Below are 19,736 nucleotides of genomic sequence, written 5' to 3'. Positions count from 1 at the left end.
GTTACCTGAGAGAAATTTCCTCAGCAGTGCCACAGCTCCTTGACTTGCAAGAACACCAAGGCAGCCAGCCAGCTCCCTCTGGTGGAACTGGCAAATATAGGCTGCGAGAAACCACAGTTCACACTGCCATGATAAACCATCAATATAGCCTTATAATCTGGGGCTAAACTATCATTCAAAGGGTGATTCTACTTTATACTGTCTTATCTTCAGAGATGGTCTTCTAAGTCCCACAGGTGAAAGCTTATCATATCAAAGATTTTTAAAAAATAGCGTTTATTTTTATTTAAATGTTTTTTTTTCAGTTTTGTAAAAGCATTCACCAACTTCTGAAGCACAAAATTAATGACGATATCGTAAGTGTACAGGTATACATGTAGTGAGGTATGGTCAGGTTTATTCAGAGCAAGTTAAATTCAACAACCAATCAGAATTATGTGCGTCTGTAGAGCCCAACTTAGGGAAATAACATAGGCACGAAAATTAGATATATTTATTGGCTATGATAGTGAATATAGAAAAAAATTAATTAAAAATAATAATTTGCACAATATGAGGAATAATATTATAAGAATCCTTAATCAGAGGAAAGGATAATTCTGAGACAGCTTAACATAGAGGCTAACAGTACTACCATTTACAAAGGTTAATTCATGTTTTTCTGTAGGTTAGTGACATGCTATTCTATATTATGTGGTTTGTTTGTTTCATCAGTTTAATAAAATGAAGTTTTAACACAGACACACACACACACACACACACACACACACACATACATTTCACATTATTTTGCTGAACAGTGATTTCACTTAGAGCTGAGTCCATAAACTCACCCACTCAGGTGAGGTCATTAAAGGGGAATGATTGGACAGGTGTGGAGCCAGGAACTGTAAGCCCATCTCTATGGACAGCAGCAGGATCCTGGTCCCTGATTGGCTCTGCTACATCTCTCGGGAGACCATACTCCAGACACACAGCCAGTTGTGTAGTGCTTGCACAGCATAGTATTCAGGTCATGTAGGAAGAATTACCAAAGCGGGACTTCACAAGGAAAAGGAGGTAGCATGTCCTGAGGGCTTTTAAGGACACAGGAACGCTGCAACGAAATCATGGTCAGCTGCAGCTTGAGAGCCTGTTTCCTGTCAGCAGGACTGGGGCTGAAGCGCACACGTATGGGGTTTGGAAAATGCAGCCTGGTTCTTTGGCAGCCATTTCCTATATGACTCATTTCTGTGTTTTTCTTCTTGAGGAAGACGTTGCAGATTTCAAAACGTCAGTCCCACCCTGTTCCTTAAAACAGTGTATTTTGCCCTGAGCAACGTGTGCTCCAGTGCTCCTTATTTTTTTAAACTCTAGTATGATCCATTTATTGTTAGTGTTGTATTACAATCACAAGACTCAATTCGCTTCAAGAAATCGGCTTTTATTTTATTTAACACAGAATACATTTAGAACTGTAAAAATATTCTACATGTAAAAACGACAAAGTAATACATAAACACCCTCTTTAAAAAGAGAAAAACTTAACAAAATAAAAATATTCCCTTGGCATACAAATACATAATTTTATATAAAAACAGTCAAACTGATAATACTAAATAATTATTTTCAATAAACATTTATTATTAAGATAAGGAAGATCATATTAATAACCCATCCCTGTTCATGAAGTGTAAATAAATATGTACACATTAAGGTGTAAGTACTTTGATATATACGTTTTGGTATACAAAAAAAAAAAAGAAAAGTTACCTGCATTTAGATGTAAATATTGGCAAAAGCTAGTGGGCTGCAAAAATACCTTTGGCAATGAACTAAAAAATATACAATTTGTATTTATCTTTTTTCATTCACCTGTAGATGTTCATGTGAAGATGCAGAATATTCTTATAGCCCAACCAAACAAAAATATGGACAAATCAAAAAGACATGTTTTTGTTTCTTTTTTTTTGTTGAAGATAGACATCGGCTGTACAATTAAAACTTTTAACACATGGGTTGTTGTATTTTGTACCAGCTCACTGTCACACACACATGCGCGAGCGCACACACACACACACATACACACACTCTCTCTCTCTCATAGAAAGACCAGAAGAGCTGATGATTCAGCAAACTTCAAATGTTGGGATGGAGTTTACATGTTAAATACTGTGGTGTGTTATGTGTGAAAACAGATCAGTTGAGCATGTTCCGCTGTTTACCGTGACTGCAGCCAATCACAACACAGCAGCCCAGCTCCTCTAGGGTAATGATTTGCCACACATGGAAAAGAGACAATTCCCAGAATACCCACAGTACACTGCATTTATCAACAGTAATGGGGATTCAAGGTGGATTCATAAAGCTCAGAATGGTGTCAGCTCATGGTGTCAGCTCACTCACTCCAACCAATTTAAGAACAACAAACAGAGGAGAAAGACTCAAGCCAATCCAAAGGCACCAACATTACATCAGCGCATGGGGGAGTGGCTTAAATGTTTTACAAGGCTTTTCTCATCAGATAAGCACTGGAAAATTGATGCCGATATGTATTTACAGCAAGCTTGCAGACAGGTGAACTCTGGAGAGTTTAAAGATGAGAGTACTGTATATATATATATATTATGTACCAGTGGTTGCCTGAGAGCAAGAAACAGGTTCTTCATTGCGGATAACAATCAAAAACAGGTTCAAAGTGACTCTCAGGTAAAATGGACATCTCATAAGGTGTCACAGCCACATCGAGTTATGGTATAAGTCAGGTGACAGGAAGTAGGAAGTACAGCATTGCTGTGTAAACCCAGAGTCCCTCAGCGGTGCTACCCAATGACCGCTTCTCAGTGTGCATGTTCTCATCACTCTCCCTCTCCCACACCCCCCAGCACCACCGCCCCGCCCCGCATGCCTATTCCGCCCCCCTGGAGTCCCAGGTGGCTCAAATCTCGGTCAGGGTCAGTTTGTACATGCCCCCCAGCTCCTCAATGTGGATCTGGAAGGTGTCCTCATTGGAGTAGTGCTTAATGATGTTGTCATCCATGTTGACCAGGATTCTGGAAGGGGGAGGGAGGAGAAGAGCTCAGTTTTATTCCGGGGCCGTGAGCACACCGGGAACGGAATGCCAGCCCCACACGAAACCTCCTTCACACAGGGTTCATCAACCATACACGTGTGTTTGTTTGCTTGCTTGCGTGTGCACATACATGCGTGTATGTGTGTTCTGGGATGACATTACACGTATGATGGTGTCGGGCCCCACTTACCCCTTCTTGCACTTTTTGTACACTTTCCCCATTTTGTCCAGAGGGACCTCATACTTCTCTGAGATCTGCAGAAAGGAAAGAGCCAATATATAGTCATATTTCTGCCACACTCGCATTATTGGGATAACATAAACATCTGAACACTGGATTGACGGCTTGAGGTCATGGCACTATTGGTGCCAATATCAGGTGACAACAAGTCCACAAATATCATAGAAGAGACAAATTGCAGGTGGAGTGTGTGTGTTTGCGTATGCATGTGTGTGTGTGTATGTGTGTAGAGCAGGGATGTCCAGTCTTATCCAGAAAGGGCTGATGTGATTTTGTTTTAGCCCAGCAGTAAGACACTTGATTCTACTTATCAAGGTTTTGATTGAAAACTATGATTAGTTATTTAGTTGAATCAGGTATCCCAGTGTTGGGCTAAAACAAAAAATCTGCAACAACACCAGCCGTTTTTAAAAAAGTGTGTGTGAATTTGGGTAGCCTCTGTGGTGTGTGTGTGGAGTGTGCGTTTGGGGGAACTGTATGGTTGCTTGGGCAGAGTATGTGTGTACAGTTTGTGTGTGTAGAGCATGTGTCAATGTGCATGTGTTTAAGTTGAATATGTGTGGTTGTAGTTTGCGTGCATGTGTACGTACGTTTAAGTGGAGTATGTCTGAGTGGTTTGTGTGGGTAGTGCATGTGTGTATGTATTCATGAGGAGTATGTGTGTTTGTAGTTTGTGTGTATTATGTTTGTGTGTATGCATGCGTGTGTGTGTGTGTGTGTATGTGTGTGTGCGTGTGTTTGTGTGTTTCGGTGGAGTATGTGTGTGGTTTGCGTGGGTAGAGTGAATGCAAGACTCACCGCCTCCACCAGCCCTTTCATTGTGGGTGTTTTCAGCATGAGGGCATCAAACACCTCCTCCGTCTCCTTCCGCACATACAACAGCACTGCGTGGCAGAAAGATAACACTATTACACAAACACACACACACGCACAGTCACACACACGTGCACAGTCACATTCACACACATACGCACCGACACAACACACGCACAGTCACACACACGTGCACAGTCACATTCACACACATACGCACCGACACACACACACACACACACGCACAGTCACACACACGTGCACAGTCACATTCACACACATACGCACCGACACACACACACACACGCACAGTCACACATATCTGTGCAATCACATTCATACACATACACACACACACACACACACACACACACATACAGTATACACACACACACACACACACAGACATGCAGTACACACACACCTTTTTTGGGTTCATCCATCCTGGCCATTTTGTTAGGAGGGGAACCGAACTCATCCTCATTGGAGAAAGGTAATCTCTTCATGGCCGAACTGCAACATAGGATGCTAAAATTAGACACTTCGCTACAGCCCTGTCCAACTTTCCCCTTGACATCCCAACATCACCGTTAATGGATTTACTGTACTGCTGATAAACAACTTACCCTTCCTCTCCATCTTCTGAGGAAAATGGCTACAGAGAGAGAGAGAGAGAGAGAGAGAGAGAGAGAGAATGATGATTATTTGGGAATAAATACAGCTGTTTCTAGTTTGTGAAGCACCAAACAGACAGCATCTGCATTTTAAAAGAAGTGAGAGCAGTAATCATGACATAAAGTAATAAATGTGACCTCTGTGTGTGGCACTCAGCATCACTAACTCAGGGCTTAACCGAGCTATCAGTAACCTATCCCGCAATAACAAACCACTAAGATGTTTCCAGTAGACTTTGTTCTTTTGTGTTTGGGTCACGATGACACAACTGTTGTTCTGAGTTATTTGCCAGGGAAGGAGTGGGCTGAGTAAGCCTGTTTACCAGGAAAGGATCATGTATCACCCACTTGTCTTATGAAACAAATAATGCATATGTGTGTGGGAGGAGGTGGGGGAGTAGAGTTGGCCATTGAAAAGATCAGCACCCCCACCTCTTGGCAAGCAGCAATACCACAGTCTAAATCTTTTATCTCTATTATATATTTGGCTTCAGTAAAGTGATGTAAAATTAATGCCAAGAAGGTGAACAGAGAATATGGCTGGTTTGAGCTGAACTGCTGGGTATGGTAGCCCCAGGGACCCTGCAACCTTCAAGAACACCAGCCTCATGCACAAACTGCTCCTCTGCAGGTCAGCCACCAGAGGGCACTGTTTTCCTGCGGGAAGTCCATGAAGATTCGAGGTGTGAGGGACGGTGTTACTTACATGTCGCTGGAAGCTGGAGAAGTGGATGTCTGGGATGAAGAGGATGGGCTGTGTGTCCAAGTCATTCATCATCTTGAAAGTGGTGATGTCACTGCGCTTGTGTAGAAGAGGGACCTTCACATCTACGACTGTAGAGCAAAAGAAGAACGGGTATTACACTCTCACCCGGCCCTGAGTGTTGGAACTATATTTGGCAGTGTTTTCTCAGACCAGGAGTACTGACAGGCTGGAAGGAATGATGGGTAGTTGGGCTGAAAAGGGTGTGTGTGAGGTGTTAGGGTATGAGCAGGCTAGGTGTGTGAGGTGTTAGGGTATGAGCAGGCTAGGTGTGTGAGGTGTTAGGGTATGAGCAGGCTAGGTGTGTGAGGTGTTAGGGTATGAGCAGGCTAGGTGTGTGAGGTGTTAGGGTATGAGCAGGCTAGATGTGTGAGGTGTTAGAGTATGGGCAGGCTAGGTGTGTGAGGTGTTAGGGTATGAACAGGCTAGGTGTGTGAGGTGTTAGGGTATGAGCAGGCTAGGTGTGTGAGGTGTTAGGGTATGAGCAGGCTAGGTGTGTGAGGTGTTAGGGTATGAACAGGCTAGGTGTGTGAGGTGTTAGGGTATGAACAGGCTAGGTGTGTGAGGTGTTAGGGTATGAGCAGGCTAGGTGTGTGAGGTGTTAGGGTATGAGCAGGCTAGGTGCGTGAGGTGTTAGAGTATGGACAGGCTAGGTGTGTGAGGTGTTAGGGTATGAGCAGGCTAGGTGTGTGAGGTGTTAGGGTATGAGCAGGCTAGGTGTGTGAGGTGTTAGGGTATGAACAGGCTAGGTGTGTGAGGTGTTAGGGTATGAGCAGGCTAGGTGTGTGAGGTGTTAGGGTATGAGCAGGCTAGGTGTGTGAGGTGTTAGGTATGAGCAGGCTAGGTGCGTGAGGTGTTAGAGTATGGGCAGGCTAGGTGTGTGAGGTGTTAGGGTATGACAGGCTAGGTGGTGAGGTGTTGGGTATGAGCAGGCTAGGTGTGTGAGGTGTTAGGGTATGAGCAGGCTAGGTGTGTGAGGTGTTAGGGTATGAACAGGCTAGGTGTGTGAGGTGTTAGGGTATGAGCAGGCTAGGTGTGTGAGGTGTTAGAGTATGGACAGGCTAGGTGTGTGAGGTGTTAGGGTATGAGCAGGCTAGGTGCGTGAGGTGTTAGGGTATGAGCAGGCTAGGTGTGTGAGGTGTTAGGGTATGAGCAGGCTAGGTGTGTGAGGTGTTAGGGTATGAGCAGGCTAGGTGCGTGAGGTGTTAGAGTATGGACAGGCTAGGTGTGTGAGGTGTTAGGGTATGAGCAGGCTAGGTGTGTGAGGTGTTAGGGTATGAACAGGCTAGGTGTGTGAGGTGTTAGGATATGGGCAGGCTAGGTGTGTGAGGTGTTAGGGTATGAGCAGGCTAGGTGTGTGAGGTGTTAGAGTATGGCAGGCTAGGTGTGTGAGGTGTTAGGGTATGAGCAGGCTAGGTGTGTGAGGTGTTAGGGTATGAGCAGGCTAGGTGTGTGAGGTGTTAGGGTATGAACAGGCTAGGTGTGTGAGGTGATGAAAGGGGCGTGGTGTTTTGGGGTGCACACAGCCTCAGTGTGTAGGTGTTGGAGGGGTGTGAAGCTTTGGGGTGGACAGAGGCTCATCGTGTGGGTGTTGAAGAGGTATGAGGTCTTTAGGTACACAGCCTCAGTGTGTGGGTGTTTGAGGGGTGTGAGGTTTTGGGGTGCACATAGGCTCAGCGTGTGGGTGTTTGAGGGGTGTGAGGTTTTGGGGTGCACACACGCTCAGCGTGTGGGTGTTTGAGGGGTGTGAGGTTTTGGGGTGCACACAGCCTTAGCGTGTGAGTGTTTGAGGGGTGTGAGGTTTTGGGGTGCACACACGCTCAGTGTGTGGATGTTGGAGGGGTGTGAAGTTTTGGGGTGCACACAGGCTCAGCGTGTGGGTGTTTGAGGGGTGTGAGGTTTTGGGGTGCACACACGCTCAGCGTGTGGGTGTTTGAGGGGTGTGAGGTTTTGGGGTGCACACAGGCTAGTGTGTGGGTATTGACGCGGTGAGGTTTTGGGGTGCACACAGACTCAGCGTGTGGGAGTTGGAAGGGTGTAATTGGGGTGCACACAGGCTCAGTGTGTGGGTATTGAAGCGGTGAGGTTTTGGGGTGCACACAGGCTCAGTGTGTGGGAGTTGGAAGGGTGTAATTGGGGTGCACACAGGCTAGTGTGTGGGTATTGAAGCGGTGAGGTTTTGGGGTGCACACAGACTCAGCGTGTGGGAGTTGGAAGGGTGTAATTGGGGTGCACACAGGCTAGTGTGTGGGTATTGAACGGGTGAGGTTTTGGGATGCACACAGGCACAGTGTGTGGGTGCTGGAGGGGTGTGAGGTTTTGGGGTGCACACACGCTCAGTGTGTGGATGTTGGAGGGGTGTGAAGTTTTGGGGTGCACACACGCTCAGTGTGTGGGTGCTGGAGGGGTGTGAGGTTTTGGGGTGCACACAGGCTCAGTGTGTGGGTATTGAAGCGGTGAGGTTTTGGGGTGCACACAGGCTCAGTGTGTGGGAGTTGGAAGGGTGTAAGGTTTTGGGGTGCACACAGGCTAGTGTGTGGGTATTGAAGGGGTGAGGTTTTGGGGAGCACACAGGCACAGTGTTTGACTCACAGTTTCCCAGGTTGGCCTCGGGGCACTTCCCCTTCCTGCGGGACTGCTTCCTCTCCTCGTCGCGGATCTTGCGCTCGGCACCCTTGTCGCAGAACACCTTGATCTGGCAGTAGGCACGGTGGATCGGCTTGTTGCTGCGGTTGTTGTAGCTGTAGGTGTCGATCTGCAGGTTCAGGGGGAGACCCTTCACCCCCTTCTGGGACGAGAAGTCCGTGCTCAGGCAGTTCACCGAGATGAAGATCTGAGGAAGATGAGGCAAACGGAGATGCTGAACAGATGCACACAGCTGGATGTGGGTTGCGAACCACCAAAGGATTGGTGGGATTCCTTGTTTTCTGGTGAGAAGCCTTGTTGCAGGCACATATGGTCAAAGGTTTATGGTCTAATAAAGTAACAATTAGTTTAGATCAGGAGGGACCCATCCTGGTCCTGGGGAACCACAGGGTCTGATGATTCTTGGTTTCACCTTATATAGAACAACCACTTTAGACCCAAGAAACCAGGTTACCTGTGTAATCAGTTGCTTTAATTGATCAATTGCCGTGTAGCAACAAAACCCAGCAGACCCTGTAGCTCTTCTGGACCGGGGTTGGCCACCTCTGGTTTAGATAAAGACCCACATGTCAATAGGGTAGCATCTGCTACCAATGGCAGTGCACAGAACTGCATACCATGAGGATAGTGGAGGGCAGCCCCTCCTTATTTGGGTTAATAGCCACCATAGTCAAGTGCAATTGCTTAGAATCTGGAGGGCAGCCCTAAATACAAATAACCAGAAAAGCCATTGTTCTGTGCCTATTTCACTGCATGAGCTCATACTCCCTCCTTTGGCAGGACTATGTAAATGCATCCACTGTAAAGTGTTGCAGAAATTATGGAGAATAGCCTGGAATTTTTCATTCCTGTTTTATGAAAATGTGTCTTTTAAAATTTCCATTTAAGCTTTTATTAAACTCATTCAAATTAATAGATTTTACTATGAATAAAAATAGTATCTAAATTCAGTTTCAGTTAAGTATTTTAACTAATTTTTTTAAATTAATTTTTTTGAGAATAAAACTTTCTATATCAAGTTGCTTGAAAAAAACATTTTGCACATCAGGATCAGTCACATATGTAAATAATCTCTATCCTACATGGGTGGACATCTGCCAACAGCTCATACTAGAAAAGCACGACGTGTCAATAACAGGGAAATATTCTCTGTCCACTAGGGGGCACAATTGTGAAATTAAAACAAAGCAACTCTGCTTCCTTCACAAACTCAGGAACGTATCAGTCATTAAATTTCTCTTTTTTTGCACCAGTAAACAGCACATTTTACACTCTTCCAGTTTAATTCAGGACCTGCCAAACATCCCCCAATTCCTCCGCCCCTCTCCCCCCTCTCTGTCTCTACCCCCCCTCCCTCTGCCCGTATCCCCTTACAGCAAGCAGATCGGTCTCAGTCTCGAACAAACAGACAGAGAGGAGCGTACACAAGGATGCGCGTCTCATGACCAGGGCCGCCGGGTCAGGTGACCTGCTGGCGACCCACATCCGGGAGAAAGGAAAACAGACAAGAAGGGAGATGAAGGGGGTGAAGACAAGGCTCGGTGAATGCTGTGTCTTGCTAAACACTATGTGTGTTTGTGTGCGTGTGTGTGTGAGTGCGCGTGTGTGTGTGTAAGAGAGAGAGAGAGACTCAGAGAGAGAGACTCTCTGAACACAAAGGCAACTCTAGGAAGGTAAGTGAGCTAACGCTAAGAGTGTGTCTCTCCTCTGTCCCAAAGGGAAGGCTGTATAATCCCCCTCCTGTCACTGTGGACTTGGTGACATCTGGCGTCAAAATGGAATTTCCCGCACCTGTCAGACAGGATTCCATCACAGGGCTGTCAAATGCTGGCGCTTCCCCGCCTCCTTTGCCCTGTTTCCTCATTCCTGACCCCCCCACTGGTGTCAGGGTGGGTCTTGCTCAAAAGCTTTCTTTGTGCCTCACACCACTGATGCGATGACAGGTGTAACAATTAAAGAATGTCACCTGGATAGCACACAACACACACACATGCACACACACACACACACACACACACACACTAATACTCAGACAAACATACATACACAAACACGCTCACAGAGACACACGTAGTCAAATGCCTGAGCAGTCCTTGCGCACTGGGGGAGATCCATCATTGTCTGACAGGGTTTATTTCCGTGAGCGGAACTGGGAGCCAACTTAAACAATGGCCATTTACAAAGAAATTATACAACATAAAAAACATGACTACCGCCCACCCCCTTCCCCCAGATTCAGTTGAACTTCCTTATATCCTGCCTCCTAATTACACCTTCTCACACCTGACAAAAAAGAGTGTCTTTGTTTGAGGAAATTGTTTGAGGGGCTCCACCCACTCACCCACCACTTGCCCAAAATAGACCACAATACAGCATTTATTGGAACACATCTCAACCAAGTCACTGTCTGTGTAGACTGTGACTGTTTCCAGCCAGTTACATGACCTCTTCAAACAGGTATTTAAACCCCACATAGCTCTCCTAATCCGAAAACAATTGTCCCTACACAAAAAAAAACCCCACAAATAAACTGCATTGCACAATGGCGTGCAAGTCTAGAAGAAAGAGGTTTTCATGGTGAAATACAGCACGTCCTCTCACAGTGAGGGGAACCTGGTGGGATTCAGATATCATTCTCACCTTAGCCTCCTCGTTGATGTCCCATGTGAAAGAAATGGCGTTGTAGGCAATCTCTTCAATATTGCTGATGGTGTTGAAGCTTTCTTTGTAGTCAGCTGCAAATGACAAAAGCATTGACTAATTAAAAACAGAGCATTAGCACTGAAGAGTTGGCAGAGATAGCCTTTTTGGGGATAGCATTAGTAGTGATAGTGTTGGTGGTCACATCTCTGCCACCCCCCCCCCCCTGCCCCCACCCCCCCGTCCAATCAGAATAGATGAAACCAGTCTCCCAAACTGTAGCTTCCATTTCCAGTCACTCTAGCGGTAGGGGGAGGGGTGCTGGGGATGACCTGCAGGGCAAAGTCAGGGATGAGGATGTGGGTCCTGGAGCCTCCAACTGAAACAGCACCTGGACGTGTCTCGGTTTGAAATGAGCCAAATTGTATCAGACCCACAAAGTAGCTATGTCTACCTATCACAGGTGAGTGAGGACAAAACCTCCACTGGTTTCACATCCTAAACTCTGCCTGTTCATTTCAGACACAGCGAGGCCTTTTTCTCCCGCTCATACTTCCCACAATCCTTCACTCTGTAACAGTTACAGTCTGACAGACAGCAGAGCGAGGCTTCTCAGCCAGGCAGAACTAAACCCTCCTCCCTGTGCAAGGCAGGCGATGGGAGATTGATGGTTCTCTCTCTCTCTGTCTCTCTCTGTCTGTCACTCTTCCCTCAAGTATTAAGCCCCTGTATTGTTTGTGGGAGCCTCAATAGAGAGAGGTTTACTGTGGATAAATAAACTCCTCGCTGCCACCTTCTCTTCAGCGGCACCAGGCGCGGCGCATTGTCCGCCGTGATTCATCACTGCCTTTCAAAGCCACGCTGCAGCGCTCTGTCACCTTAACAGTGCCATTCTGCAGTCAGTTAGCCCACTGCGATGAATGAGCAGAGCTAGCGGACGAGGCTGTGGGGGGAGGATTGGGACGCCACCAGAGAATGTGAGTGAGTGAGCAACTGGGTGAAGGAGTGAGTGAAAATGACTGGGTGAGTGTGTGAGTGAAATTGGATGAGTGAATGAATGAGCATGTTAGTGAATGAGGGAGTGTGCTAGTATGCGATTGGGTGAAGCACTGAGTGAAAGAGAGAATGAATGGGTGAACATGAGTGAGTGATTGAGGGAGTTATTAAACGTTGGGTGAGTGTGTGAGTGAAAGTGGATGAGTGAATGAATGAACATGCTAGTGAATGAATGAGGGAGTGTGTAAGCGATTGGGTGAAAAAGTGAGTGACGGAGTGAATGAATAGGTGAATGAGTGCATGTGTTAGTGAATGAGTGAGAGAGTGGGCGGGTGGAGCTCCTTACCAATGTCAATGCAGCGCTGTTTAGCCGTGTGTTGTCTGGAGTGCCAGTACTTCCAGTGTTTGAGCTGATCGTCCCTGCATTTCTCCTCTCCAAACACCACCATCACCACACTCTGAAACAGCACCACACACGGACCAAATACACTCATTTCCCATTGGCTAACTGCTCTCAGTCATCACCATGCTCATTATACAATACAATATAAGGAACAATGCTCATTGAAATCAGCCACTTGCTAAGAACGCAAACAGGTTGTTATAGAGTGACTGTGACTGTAACTCATACCCGCACTTTGCTGATGGGGTGGTGAAGGACCTTGCCGTTGTCAATCTCCCTGAGGCTGATGGGATAGAACTGGCCTTTGTTCAAGTAGGTCATCGTCCCGTCACCAGACTTCTGACGCAGCGACTTTGATGCCTCCAGTGTGTATTCAAAGTTATTTCTGAGGAAAGGGAGGAGAACCGTGAAGCAGCCGTGTTGTGCACGGCTGTGAAATATTAATATTTACTAACCAGGAGGATATTACTGGGAGAATATGTACCTAATGGTAATGCAACTTCCGCTTTAATATCACTGTGTCTCTGATGTTACTGCAAGCTCTGGAGCTGCACATTGAAGATGAGTGATGTGGCTTCTACATAAATGGCAAATTTCCACAGGGTTTAAATGGGAAAATTGATTGTTGCACTCTGTTGCAGTCAATGGTGTCTGCCTGGATCACACAACTTGGTTTGATTCCATGAGTGATCATTAATGCCCTACTCAAGCAGGGCTCCATTTGCACCCCTGTATTGACTCTCAGACCTGGCGGCTGTAGAAGCAGAATGACAGCCTCTGCTGAGGCTGATTAATCGTCCCAGGTTTGAGTGAGAGCGCTACACCTGGGCATGCCTGCAGTTTGAACCAGGTCTGTAGCTGACAGGCCACCAGGCTGACAGGACCCTCACAGCGATAGCGGCTTTCAGTCGTTCGGTCGGGGGGCAGCTGTGCCTTTTAAAACGGCTGTGTGTGCGCTAAGTGGCACGGGCCTGGCAGCTGGGCTTACCCCGACTCTGTGTCAAAGGCGGCGTAATCATCAGGTGCAATGGATGCCATGCGCAGCTGGAGGTCCCCAGGGAAGGAGAACACCTGGAGCCGGAGGGGAAAGAGAGAGAGCAGCGTTAACAAACCGGAGCTACTCAACTTCCACCCTGTTCACAAGATCTAGAGCTAATCGTGCCAGGATACCCCCACCCCTACTGCCCCCACTCCCCCTCCCCCCCAACCCCCATGGCTCTTGTATTGGGTTTGATGCCCACACCCCCTTCCCAAAAAAAACACTCCTGGATAAATAGAGACAGAGGAGAGAACAAGCTCTGCTTTTGTAAAAGAGAAGTACAGCAACGCATTGTATTAGGCAGACAATGGGATAATAACAGGCTGGCTGCTGGGCTCAAAGCAGAGGATTACGCGCGGTCCAGGCAGAGAGCGCGGGGGAAAGGAGAGATCCAGGGGGGAGGGGGTTCAGAAGGATCTGGCAGCAGGAAAGCAGCTCTGTCCAAAGCAATACAGCTTTTCCCCCAAACCCTATCCCCACCTCCACCTTAATAACTAATCCAGACCATGCTCTGACCACATTTGACCACAAACTTAATCCCCCACACACACACCCAAATCCTTCATCCTGGGACCACAAACTCAACTTTAGTCTTACCGCAACCACAATCCTCACGCACTGACTCTAAATCTGGCAGCCAAATTATGGTTCAACCCCAAGCCCAAACAGACTAATTTGTTTAACTACAACCCCACTGTGACCCTGAATTGGATTTATTTCACATCTAATCCCTTCCCTAACCTCTTGGCAAATGAGGACCATTCTGGACCCAGGACAGGTTTCCAGACTGGTTTTCTCAGAAACAAATATGGTTAGGAACTCTAGTAAGTCAGTAAAGGTCATTAAGGTCCTTTTGGCAGGGGTGTAAAAACCCAGAGTACACATAGCCTGCTGGTTTCTGGTGTGCTAAACGCTAAATTTAAGTAACTGACTGGCTACAAGGTCCCTGCATCGAGAAGGCCTGTATTGACTATGAATCGAAACAAAACCAAAGAACCCGCATACACTATATACCTCCAGGATACCCCTGTATTTGACACCCCTAAAGCAGTCCCGGATGCATAGAGACTGCCAAGGGTACAGTAGGGCTTGGAGATGATCATCCTTGCGCACAAAACACACCTCATTGGGCGCGTCCTTGAAGGTCTCGGTGAAGGTCGAGTCTGGAGTGCGAGGCTGTGGGTTTGGGCTGAACTGGCTGTGGTTGAGCTGCCGGTCGAACACCCCGGCGTGGGCGTCGGTCTCGGCGCAGTGAGATCCACCGGGCGTGGCCACCGTGAACCCGTGCGATGAGCCCTCCGCCTTCATGGCGTAGTTTGGCACGGTGGCGATGGACACGGTGACCGTGGTGTCCGGCGAGGGGAACGGGGCTCGCTTGTCCGGGGCCAGCTGGTTCCCCGGCAGGACGATGTTGAACGGCACACTCTTCAGCACCTGGATACGGCTCTCAGGCGCTGCCATGGAAACGTCCTGCATGGGAGCCAACAGGTTCCTGCGAGCGAGGGGAGGAGTCAACAGTCACATCAGCAGGAAGTTGGACTTGCATTGGGATCTTTACAAGGGAAAGTTTCAAACATGGAGGCCCAGTTCTAAAAGGGTCTCTGCATCTCTCTCTCTCTCTCTCTCTCTCACACACACACACACACGCACACACACACCTGTAACAAACCCTGCAGATTTCCATCTCCTCGGAGGGCTTACCTTTTGTTGGGATCCACATCAGTACCCAGCACGTCAGTTTTTGTCTGTGTGAGTGACCTTTTCTCCCTGGGCACCTGTGGAAGGCAATTCAGTGGCCATCAGTCAATGTACATCCTACTATCGGATTGGTGCACCTGGCTCCATGGCCACCCAAACAGCATGCACTTGTAAAGACTAGTGACAGTGACCTTAGACTAACACTTCAAACCTGAAAAATAAAAACCATGAGCTAAATAGACATCTGTATGCAAGCTCTGCATTGTGATTGGCTATTCTCCAATTTATAGCCGCTCGCAGTGTAGGCATTCCAAACCAGCCAATCAGGGTTTATTTTACAGTCTCTCTCTGACACTGAAATAAACCCTGACATCAGGATACTGATGGCGAGAGGAGGAGACGCCATAGAACTCAAGCTGAGCCCCACCCACATGCCATACCAACGGCTCCACCCACAGACAACTCCACGGCTCATGTCGTATCTGGTGGTACCTTGTAGTAGTCATAGAGCAGTCCCAGAGCAGCAGCACTGTCCTCGTCGCCATTGATACTCATCATGGCCTTGGTAGCGGCTGTCAGTGGGTTCTCCAGGAAGGACTTCCATGCCTCGTCCTCATTGGTGAACGGCCGCCGCTGGGCATAAGGCGGCTCATTCTGTAGCACCAACACCGCCCGCTTACTGCCAGAGAGATACACACACAGACACGCTTAGACACATACACACATCTACACACTTCTAATTTACTGTCAGAGAGAGACACACAGACACACTTAAACACATACACATAGCTATACACTGCTAATTTACTGCCAGAGAGAGACACACAGACACACTTAGACACATACCTACACACTGCCCACGTACTGCCAAAGACACATACTGCACTAACACACCTACACACTGCCTGCTTACTACAAGGGACATACACATATGCACATGCACTAAAGCACCCATAAAGACACAAACAGCTACAACTGCAGAAGCAAAGGTGTTAAAGATGAAAAGTATTGTGTTATAATGGGAAGCTATAGCAAGCAAAGTTGTTTGTGAATGAAATGCTATATTTGTATGATGTATTGCTACTTTTCTGCTGGAATTGTCACATCTACTAATGTATCAACAGAAGTGAATTTACAAAAGAATCTCCAAGGCAATTGTTCAGACAGGCAGAGAAGTGTGGCGGCCTTACTTCATCTATAGAATTTATTGTACAAAGGCCAGATTGAGTAAGAAATCTCAGCAACAACGGTTTTTTCGTTTGAGGAGGTGCAATACTGGATGGTCCGGTAAGATTGGTAGTGAAGGATAGTTCCTGCTGGCTGTCTGTCTGTAGAACAAGACTGAGCCCAGCTTTAGGGACATTCCACAGCTGTTCTGCCTAAAGAAACCTGTTCTGAAACAATATGCCCCGAGTTTCCATTCCTTTATCATCCTCATTATCAATAGGACATGTGTGCATGTGTGTATGTGTGTGCAAGTCCGTGTTTATGAATCTAGGAACCTATTTTCCTAAAGCCAAGGTTGACTATCACTCCACCACACTGGTGCCTTGTCTCCACTCAAAAAATCCACAACAGTCAATATGCTTACTATACCCTACTGTTCTGAGAAAGTTGGATAAGTGAAAAATGGGCTCCATATACTTTCAGTGCACATGGCAGTGGAGGTGGGGCTAGAATTCCGTCGGAAGACAGCCTCGGTGGCTCATACTGTTGGCTGTTAGCTGAACCTTTTAGAATGCCCCGTTCTTTTCTAGACTAGTGGCTGATTTGTTTGATAGAAACACAGAGAATCCTCCCTAGGTTTAATTTGAATGTAAAATATCAGCAGGTTATTATAAACAGTGCAGGTCTCACTGTTTGAATGCAGCCGTTATAATTTGAAATAGAAACGTTTAGAAGATAGCATTTGTGATCAGCAAAATACTCGAATTCGAGTAATTAAACTGCGCTTTTAAGAACGTAGTTGCAACATGAAGCTATAAATTCAACATTAATAAAGCGGTGGCTGTTTGTCTGGGCCTATTTGCCTACAGAGGGAAACTGTCTGTTTCAAGTGTAAACACCGACGGTACGTCTGGTCAACATCAAACATAAATAGTTACCCAAACCTTAAAACAACAGGCTTTTTTAACTCAGTAAATTGAGTTAAACAATTTTGACAATTTAACTAGGCCCTAACCTAAGAAGTTTTTTTTTTTTGGCTCTTAAAAAGTTAAATCAATATAGGATATAATGCGTTTAAATACAAACGTATATGTGCTTTCAAAATCTAAAATATGTTTTTATTCACCTTGGCACTGATTAATATGAATGCTTGTTTATATTTGCTTTGTAACTTTGTAATTTAAATAATTACGTCCAAAAAACATCCAAAGGTTCCGTTTAGCTAAATAGTTTAAGTGAGTGCGGTTTAGTTTTGTTTTGACGCTGGGATGCTAATACAAGGGGAGACAATGCCGTTGCCTAGTTAGTGGTCAATGTAAGCACACTATTAGTAATTCAATATCTAATTGTACCATTCAGAAAAAAAATCCCCCAGGTCGATTTTAAGACATTTCGGATTTGCAACCTGATAGATGCGTTATTCAGAGATGTTCAACAGAGAATCCGCTTTTAAAACAAAGGGGTCGACCAGGCATGGACCTGCTCGACCCCTTTAATAGTCTTTAATAGAAGGGGCACAAATAGATGGTGCCAAGTTATGCGACTGTAGTCCTATTCAAACGAAAGCAAGCATTTGACCGTGTTAATTAAAAACTAACTCCATAGCAACAAACCAATTTTTATGTCAATCGGAAATAACAGTAAGCTGCCCTCTCGTACACTGACAGAACAACAATACTGAGCTATTTATTACATATTATTTCAACATTTTGAATGTTCAGTAGGCTACCTAAAAATATTAAATATTACATTAAATGCTCGACGTTTTAGTTAAATTTGATGTGGCTCCATTAATATTCATAATGCTATTCATAATGCTGAACGTCAGTATTTGAAAAATCGAGGTAACATACATATTTTCTAGACTATTTTGCATCACATCTAGGCCTATTATTATTATTATTTTTTGAACTATTGTAGGCCTACTTAAAGTTGGCTGACATTATTTCTCTGACTACGAGATCTTCCAGAGACAGCCAACGCCTTGCGGGTGTACGATTTCACTGCAGTCAACAAACTCCTTGCCGTTGTCCTCAACTTTTTGTGAGAGACAAACGACAAATGTTTAGACAATAAATATATTAAATGCATCCCAAAACAGACATGCGCTAACATGCGTATATTTTCCGAGTTCATTCCGAAAGACGGATAAATAAACTGTTGACCCATTTGATAATTCTGTTCAAAAAGCAAATATGAGATTGCTACAATAAAACTCACACTATTACACAAATATAATATAATTTAAAAATGTAAAACTTTTTTTTTTTTTTTTTGAAACCCGATAAGAATCAGAAGAGGCGAAAGCGAAAAGACTGAAGTAGCCAACACGATGAGCTGCGATGTGCTCCAACTCGCACGACAGGTGCACTACACCTGCAGAAATGCACGCTGAAACATGACAGGTGCGAGAGCGTTCAGACAGCCCTCAACACCGTCCTCTACCCATTCGAAACTCGCAAAAGAGAAAGATCCCATTTGGAACCCTTTTGCTGCCCGATTAAAATTAAATTGAATAAATCATCATTAAATTGAATAAAACACCCAGCCTACATTTGTTGCTCATGGACTCTGAATTCAAGATATATAGGAAAAATCCTTGGATGAGTAAAATCCACAGGAAAATTTGCTCTATGGTCGACAGATTTTAGTCCCCCTACCCTCCTGCCCCCCGAACGGGGTAAATTGTAAGTAAGTAGTTCAGCACTTGTTAATAGATAAACACGCACACGCACACCGGTTCTACTGGACTACCACCAGTGAAGGTGATCACCTACTTGTCATGTTCCTGTGTCATCTCGGTCGGTCGAACTGGACTTTCTCGTTGGTACGGTAAATCCGATCCGGCCTCTTTACTGGAAAAACTTACCCAAGAAGCGGGATGAGGGCGACGTTAAACTTGTCCCTAATAGAACGGGTTTTAGTGGCTTTTCTCGCTTTTTGAGGTATACGTAGAATTAGAGGCCGGTTTTACCTGTGACGGGGCAGGGGATTGGATTACATTGACTTGTGGGGCGGGCACTAATATTCCAATAACACTGGCTCTCACACTTATGATTGGTCCAGGCGTAGGCTGGGTCCATGACCCTAGGCACTCTATTGTATCCTGAAGAAAGAGGGGCACGAAAGTAACAGCGCAATTAGCCGAGTATTCCAAGCGCATTTATTCTTCATTAAAAGTGCAGTTAATTGAAGCTGTACTTTTTGGGAGCAATATGAAATCAGGGCGACATTTCTGATTCACATAGGAACAATAGCCTAATTATACATTAAGTAAGTACAGTAAGTCAGTAAGCAAGTAAGTAAGCATGAATAAATAAATACGTGTATTTTTAAATAAGTTATGCTTAACAAAGTTAAACCCATACCTTAATAAACTTTTGCGTTGGACCTCGCTGAACCGGTCATAAGTTCAGAACCTGCTCATTTGAACAGCGCCCATATTGATTCCCGGCAAGACGATGCTACTATCTGTCGTCCTGGCAACCCCGAACAAAAAAATAGCAAAAAATTAAATAAATTAGATAACCAAGGTTAATTTTAGTGTTTCGAACATCATTTAAAAGCTGTAGACTACTACAACTGAAAACAAATATGTACATAC

General features: G+C 45.6%; 1 protein-coding gene across 3 annotated transcripts; it reads right to left on the bottom strand.

Moving 5' to 3' along the window:
- Nucleotides 1-1,407: 1,407 nt before the first annotated feature.
- Nucleotides 1,408-19,090, bottom strand: grhl1 (grainyhead-like transcription factor 1). Of its 3 annotated transcripts, none has more exons than XM_064330478.1 (15): nucleotides 18,910-19,090; nucleotides 15,458-15,644; nucleotides 14,969-15,042; nucleotides 14,390-14,759; nucleotides 13,217-13,299; nucleotides 12,457-12,613; nucleotides 12,172-12,283; nucleotides 10,830-10,924; nucleotides 8,136-8,376; nucleotides 5,487-5,614; nucleotides 4,733-4,761; nucleotides 4,531-4,619; nucleotides 4,092-4,177; nucleotides 3,243-3,307; nucleotides 1,408-3,032 (listed from the first exon to the last, which is right to left on the bottom strand). In XM_064330478.1, exons 1-15 carry the CDS (start codon nucleotides 18,927-18,929, stop codon nucleotides 2,918-2,920), a joined length of 1,851 nt encoding a protein of 616 aa, XP_064186548.1. In that variant the 5' UTR covers nucleotides 18,930-19,090; the 3' UTR covers nucleotides 1,408-2,917. The 3 variants fall into 3 exon arrangements, with proteins under 3 accessions (XP_064186548.1, XP_064186565.1, XP_064186555.1); XM_064330495.1 differs by lacking the exon at nucleotides 18,910-19,090 and adding an exon at nucleotides 18,686-18,861; XM_064330485.1 differs by lacking the exon at nucleotides 18,910-19,090 and adding an exon at nucleotides 16,610-17,878.
- Nucleotides 19,091-19,736: the final 646 nt, after the last annotated feature.

The sequence above is a fragment of the Anguilla rostrata genome, chromosome 1 (assembly GCF_018555375.3).
Source record: "Anguilla rostrata isolate EN2019 chromosome 1, ASM1855537v3, whole genome shotgun sequence".
NCBI lineage: Eukaryota > Metazoa > Chordata > Actinopteri > Anguilliformes > Anguillidae > Anguilla > Anguilla rostrata.
This window is presented reverse-complemented; position numbering and strand designations above follow the sequence as displayed.

Bases quoted from the DNA above. Each gene is read 5' to 3' on its own strand.
- grhl1 (XM_064330478.1), bottom strand. From the start codon at position 18,929: ATGACACAGGAACATGACAA. The intron at 4,762-5,486 runs GTAAGTAACACC...CTCTCTCTGTAG, and splicing joins TCTCCAGCTTCCAGCGACAT to CCATTTTCCTCAGAAGATGG. The intron at 3,308-4,091 runs GTGAGTCTTGCA...TCCTTTCTGCAG, and splicing joins TGAAAGGGCTGGTGGAGGCG to ATCTCAGAGAAGTATGAGGT.